This window comes from Penaeus monodon, chromosome 14, assembly GCF_015228065.2.
Source record: "Penaeus monodon isolate SGIC_2016 chromosome 14, NSTDA_Pmon_1, whole genome shotgun sequence".
Lineage (NCBI taxonomy): Eukaryota > Metazoa > Arthropoda > Malacostraca > Decapoda > Penaeidae > Penaeus > Penaeus monodon.
In genome coordinates, this window is record NC_051399.1 from 11,449,423 (window position 1) to 11,456,922 (window position 7,500).

The following is a 7,500-nucleotide window of genomic DNA, read 5'->3' on the forward strand; positions in this document are numbered from 1 at the left end:
ACTGAGACGATGGTTCTCTCCAAAGGAACACTGAATGTAGTGTGACCAATCCCTCTCTGTAGCTGACCAGACTTTGGCGATCCTATCTGGGGATCCTAGGACAGAATAGACGAGTGTGACCTTCGCCTTAGCCTGTCGTATCCATTGTGTGTTCTATCCAACCGCCACGGATTTATGTCCTGTCCCCTGTATTTTTTGTTTGTTTGTTTCTTTGTTTGTTTTCTACATACATATGGCTCCACATATGCTCAGCTGGCAAGGAGTCTATCAGTAGGCCCTAGTGACCGATCCTGATTTCCCCATTCCTTGAATTGGCGGGAAAATGTTTTTCTCCAATTAATATCGATACCGTTATCATGGACTTTTTCCGATTAGATAATAAAGATTTTACAACATCAAATCTTTTATCAAACGATGAAAAAATAACATATAAAGTAATTACTTTTCTAAGGAAGACAAAACTTTATAACCTTATCTAGATTGAAATAATGAATATGACCATATGCCGCTGGTCGATAGCCAAGAAATCCAACAAACAAACAACAATCATGGACTCTTGTTATGTTCAGACCTTCTCTTTCAGACGCAGCAGCAATAAACTGAAAGCCTTGTGCCACAGGAGTTACTCTGGTGATCGGGGCCTCTCGTCCTATAACGTAAATTTCATAGAGTAAACTTCTGACTTTTCAGAACTTTCTGCACTCTGTGCTTTGCCATGTATTTGCAGGTCGCACAGACTACAGTAGTGGTAGTCAGAACCCCACCTCCAGACCCGCAGCACTCTTCTACACCAGGGTAACTCTTACAGGCATTGACCTCTGGGTAGGGAGGCCCAGTAAACTGAAGCATCCTTTGGGGCACTTTTTCTTTTATTCTGAATTCTTTTCCTCTATTCATGTAACTTCCCTGAGCCTACCAGAATAGCTTTGTGGGCTCCCGTATTCGCCTGGGGGGAGGGAGTCAAATTACCGTCCTTCGTTTAGGCAAGTTCGGCGGTAAGGAGTTGTCTTCCACATAACTCGATCCCTCTTTGATACTGGAGAATGCAACCAGGTTTCCACTGGGAGGGGGGGGTAGAAGACGGACACTGCCATACTCTCTCTTAGCTATTAGGTTGATTATCAATAGTTAAGGATTTTCTGGTCCCTTCAGGACAATGGGCACGGGGCCAGGGTTCGAACTTTGTCCGAAACCCAGCATGATTGACTCCCCGGCTACCCCTTCTCCTTCTCAAGGAGGGGGACGATCCATGACATTCCTAAGACTAACGCAACTTTGAACAATGGAACCCCTACTGCTGACAAACGAGAGGGACGAGATTTTGCAATCCCTCCAAAGAATGCAAGGTATCCATCTGCCAAATGCTTGAATCAAAATCAATTGCTTTTGAACGTTAACCCCTTCATCATCAAGAAGGTCCTTGATGGTCAAGTGGATGGCGATTTCGATTTCGTCCGTAAACTGCGAGATGGTAGCCTCCTTGTAAAAGTGCAATCCAACTCCCGGTTAATGACTTGATTAAACTGACGCAGATTCATGATCTGAAAGTTAAAGCAACTTTCCCTATTGGCCCCAATACCTGTAAAAGAGTATTTAAGGGATTTTAGGACAATGGAGGAAAGCAAAATTTTTAAAAATATGAAGGACCAAAGCGTAGTGGACGTAAACTGCATGACCAAGAAAAATAGGAATGTGTGAACAAGAACTGGATTGTGCTTTTTGACTTTTGCTTCAAGTAAAATTCCTGAGTATGTCACAGTTGGATACAAATGTGTCCAATTGCGACCTTATATTCAAAAACCTATGCACTGTAATAGATGCCAAAAATCTGGACACACCTCATTACGATGCAATGATAAAGATACTGGTAAATTTACTTGTGATAAATGTGCTGGAAATCATGACACTGCTGAATGCACTGAGAACACTCTCAAGTGTGCTAACTGTGGACGTTCCTATCAATCTGGCTCTGCCGAGTGCAGCAGCTTGAAGAAATTTTAGCATAAAGAGGGCATGATGTTAGATACCGTGAAGCCAAGAGGAAAGTTGAAGGTTTGACTAGCAAATCCAATACTTCCTATACTTCAGAAGTAACTAACAACACTTCCAGTGCAAACAACATAAGTCAAGAGCTTGCAGCTAAGGACAAAGAAATTGCAGTTAAAGGAAATGGTTAAAGAATCAGTGAATCAGATTAAAGAATTGAATAATACAATTCAACAAACTGCTAAATCGACCCAGCAAAAGCAACAGCAGCATCATAAGGAGGATGATACCAAATCACAATCTGGATCACACCTTCTCGTCCAGGCAGCTGCTGCTAGGACTTTGCCTGGTTTTTGGTCTGTTTCTCGGAACAGATCATCTGCTGGGCGTCTCCCTTGCAGTGAGACACAGGACATGGAGGCTACTGTCTCCCAAAAAAACTCTTGGGAGGTCCCTGGATAGCTAGGAGGACGAACCTCCCTCCCAGAAGAAGAAAATTAAAACCGACGGACAAAGAACTTCTAAACCCCATAAAACATAATCTTCGCGTTAACCACTATACAGTGGAACTGTCGAAGTCTTTGAACTAAAGTAAATAACTTCAGATTATTAGATTCGTCTTATGCTCCCGATATTATAGTTCTCCAAGAAACGCATTTAACCAACTTCGTGTCAGATGAGGTTGTTTCACTGAGGAACTACCATCTGTGTCGAGAGGGTAAGGGTGGAGGCGGAGTCGCCATGTACATCCATCAAAGCCTCCCTTTCACTTAAGTGGCAATTTATTCTACTTTGGAGTTTGTCACATGCAAAGTAAAAATCAATAACACGTATCAGGCTATATGTTCAGTTTATTGTCCACCTGATAATGTAGTAATTTATGATGAGCTTTTTGCTCTTCAGGCTAGTCTGCCACAAAATTAATTAATATTTGGTAATTGTAATGCTCATCATACATTCTAGTGTTCCCTGCGGGTGAATGGTATAGGTATGCAAGTAGTTAAGTTGATTAATTATTCTGATCTAGTCCTAAACGATGGTTGTCCGACGCGGATGGACGATAATACCAGTACTTTGAGCTTTATTGATCCATCACTGGTCTCTTCATCAATAGCAGCCAAGTGCCTGTGGCACACCAACAACTTGTTGGGAAGCTATCACCTTCCTATTTTTATGGAATATTCATGTGACACACCAAGAACGCCTTCAGCACCTATATTTAACTAAAAAGAGCAGACTGAGTCGCCTTCACAAGGAGCGTCAAGCTCGAACTTGTTGGAGAAACCATTGATGATATTCAGAATTCGATTTTAGATGCAGCAATGATATCCATTCCTAAACCTTCGACAGATAACGTTAAGCATAGAGTTCCATGGTGGACACTGGATTGCCACAGAGTACTGTGTCAATGCAATAGGGCCTACAGGCATTTCAGAAATAACATCAACAATGAAAAGTTTTGCAATTACAAACAAGCAAGAGCCAGGGCTCGTAGAACAATTAGACAAGCTCCTGGCAAGCTCTCTACAATTAACAGCGAAATCATAATATCAGGTTTGGTTCACTGTCAATAAAATAAATAAGAAAAAAAACATCTGTCAAAATTAAAAACATTATTTATGAGGGAACCAATTTCGATTCACCTAGAAACATTGCTAATGCACTCGCCAGGCAGTTCTCATATACAAGCAGCTCAGAAAATGATCACCCCGCATTCCTAACCACCAAGGAAGTGGCTGAGCTTTGCCACAGGAGATGACTTTGATTACAATAAAGATCTAATCATGGATGAGCATGTCCGAGCCCTAGAAACCTGTAGAGGAACATCCCCAGGCCCCAGTGAGATTTGATATGAGATGATAAAGATAAGTTGCTAGAAGTGTATAATAAAATTTGGAAGAGCCACTCTTTTCCAAACTCATAGCACTTCGCCCACATCATTCCCATATTGAAAGGAGGGGGAAATCCTAGAACTGCCATCTCCTACTGCCCTATTGTGCTGACAAGTTGCTTATGCAAGGTCATGGAACGAATTGTTAACAGTAGGCGATTGCATTTTTTAAATTCCAGTAATGTGCTAATTGACGAGGAGTGCGGCTTCCGAAAGGGACGACAAACTCTTGATCATCTAGTAAAACTGGACAGTCATATTCATTAGGCAATTGCCTAATGAAGACAAAAGAAAAAAAAAATATTTCAGCATTTTTAGATATAGAAAAACTCTACGACATGACATGGTGATATGGCCTACTCAGAAAACCTTGTGCTTTTGGATTCCATGGAAACTTTTATTCAAAATTTCATTTCGGACAGAACTTTTTTTGGCCAGGCAAATGGAGTCCCACAAGGAAATTTCTTGTCGCCAACATTATTTCTATGTATGATAAATTACATCTTACCAGCTCCCCTCGGAATCTTAAACACTCACTGTACGCTGATGATTGTGCATTATGGCATTCTAGCAGTAATGCAGAATTTCGGCAAATCGCATCCAACTGGCCCTGGATATGATTCATAACTGGGACCTCCAGTGGAGTTTTAAGTTTTCCACAAGAAAGAGTATTAGGGTAAGTTTTTCACATAGGAGGAAGCCGAGCATCAGGCTAACTTTAGACAATCACCCAGTACCTATTCAAAATTCTGCTAGATTTCTTGGTCTACTCTGTGATCGTAGATTCAATTCGAAAGACCACATTGGTCAGTTAAAGAATAACTGTCAAAGAGCACTAAATTTATTAAAGTGCATTCCTGGTAATAAATGGGGAGCTGATAGAAAGTCTATGCTAATATATAAAGCCCTTATTAGGTCTTAAGTAGATTATGGGTCAATCGTGTATGGTTCAGCATCAAACTCAATTTTGAAAGGTATGGATGGTGTGCAGAATACTTGTTTGCATGTGCATATCTTCTAGCCTTGATGTGTACTCTTGAGGTGGAGTCAGGAGTACCTCCCCTCCGACTCAGACGCAGCCAGTTAGCCCTGAGCTATGCCGCAAAGGTGGCTCGAGACCCGAGCCACCCTAATGGCAATAGAGGCATTAGGCCCTTTGCCATGCGACTCCACGACCTCGTCGAGAAATTCGGTATAGATCTCTCTACCATTGATGCCATGGTTCAAACGTAGCGCCATGGGAAACCCCCAATTTTTCCATCATGGTAGCTTGGCTTCCATCAGCTAGGGCCATGGCGCCGGAGGTGGAGGTACGCCAGAGGTTCAGAGAGATCCTTATTAAACATCTCCCTTTTTCCATATATATATACTGACGGCTTCAAGACAAATGAGTGTGCGGGTGCGGGTGCGGATGTGAATTGAATGTGAATTGAAGTTCAGACTGTAGTATCATACATCGATCTTTCTTGCTGAACTATTTGAGCTATAGATTTTGCTCAAACGCTCGACGACCCACGATAGAATAGTCATTTTTTCTGATTCATTAAATTCACTTAAAGCCATTAAATCATTAGCAACCACCAAAAATTAACTGCTGGGTAATATCATTCGTAAGCTACATGGTGGTAACAAATCAGTCAAGCTAATGTGGGTACCAGGCCACTCTAGTATCCATGGCAATGAACAGGCCGGGTCAAATGGTGATCTGGATCTCAGCATTGACCGTTCAGATCTCAGGTGTTTTGTGTCTCTTATGAAAGCAAAAATCCATCTCCTGTGGCAAAGTGAGTGCACCAACCTACAAATACACAATGAAATTAAAATAATAGAACTGTGGGACACAGCCCACAGGAAAGACAGAAGGGAGGAGGTGGTGTTGGCCCGTCTTAGGGTCAGTGCCATTAGATTAACCCACCTCACTCCCTATATTGAGAAAAACTTCCCCCCAAATTGCCCAGATTGCAACACCAACCTCACAATAACCCATATATTAACAATTTACCAGAAATACAACAATAATAGAGTAAACCTCAAACATTATTTTTAATTTAAAAATATAAAATATACAATATCAAATCTTTTACAAGATTGTGAAAAAAAAATAAGTAATCGCTTTTCTAAAGGAGACAAAACTTGATGACCTTATCTAGACTGAAATAATGAATAGGATCCATTGGCTTAATGATCTTGGCTGGTTCTTTTATTATGGCCATATGCCGCTGGTCGATAGCCAAGAAATCAAACAAAGAAACAAACAATAATTTTATTATTTTTATTGATTTTATGATTATTAAAGTGTTATTTAAATCTTGGTAACATTTAAGACAATGAAATAATACTAAGGACCCTTTCCAAAAGTCAAGGAAAAGGGTAAAGAGATAAAATAGGCAGAACTAATAACTGACTCCTTGGTGATTAAGCACTTAAGCCATCTATGTGTAAATACAATAAATAAACTTATATTACATTGGGCATGGCATGTATTCTTGCCATCCGTGCCAGTTGGGTTAAGGCTAATTGAATATTTTGAGATATTTCACTCAAGACAATCTGAAAAATTAAATCGTTCGCATGGCGTTTGTCTTTTAACCAACAGACAATCAACGAAGGGGCTCAGACGTCCATCTATGCTGTTGTTTCCGAAGAGGTCGATGGTGTTTCGGGAAAATATTTCGAGGACTGCAAGGTGAGCCATTTCCCTCCATCTTCATTATCATTAGCATTCGAATATATATATTTATATATATATATATATATATATATATATATATATATATATATAGATATATATTATATATACTAGTGTATAGTATTAGTATATATACTATTATTATACATATGTGTATATAATGTAGTATATATATATATATACATATATGTATATAAATATACATATGAATATATATAAATGTATATATACATTAATAAAACAAACTAACACTATCGAAACAATAACATCCAAATAAATACACACACACACACACACACAACATATATATATTATTATATATATATAATATATATATATATTAATATTATATATGTGGTGTGTGTGTGTGTGTGTGTGTGTGTGTGTGTGTGTGTGTGTGTTTATACACGTTCTCTCTCTCTCTCTCTCTCTCTCCTCTCTCTCTCTCTATATATATTATTATATATATATATATATAGTATATATATAATATATACATATATATATAGATAGATAGATAGATAGATAGATAGATATACACGTTCTCTCTCTCTCTCGCTCTCTCTGTCTCTCTCTCTCTCTCTCTCTCTCTCTCTCTCTCTCTCTCTCTCTCTCTCTCTCTCTCTCTCTCTCTCTCTCTCTCTCTCTCTGTGTGTGTGTGTGTGTGTGTGTGTGTGTGTGTGTAATGACAGGGGGTAGGCTATCCCACTGTAGTGTCACCAATTTAGGACAATGTGTATCCCAGTTCATGACACCAATGTAATGAGTGTGGAGGTTTTCCCACTTGCTGCCGCCATTTTAATGATGGGTGGAGGACGTGCCCCCACATGAATGGTACAGCTTGTTTGTTCTTGAGGTTTAGAGTTAACGTTGTCGCACGTTCAATATTTATTAACACGGGAATATGGTAGCTAGAGTTCAGAGGACAGGCCTG

General features: G+C 39.7%; 1 protein-coding gene across 1 annotated transcript in view; it reads left to right on the forward strand.

Annotated features, from left to right (window-relative positions):
* The window catches only part of LOC119580873 (retinol dehydrogenase 14-like), a 26,640-nt gene that overhangs the window by 18,109 nt on the left and 1,031 nt on the right, over window positions 1–7,500 (forward strand). The window contains exon 8 of the mRNA XM_037929090.1: window positions 6,474–6,563. Coding sequence (XP_037785018.1) covers window positions 6,474–6,563 — 90 coding nt within the window. The remainder of the gene's footprint in view (window positions 1–6,473; window positions 6,564–7,500) is intronic.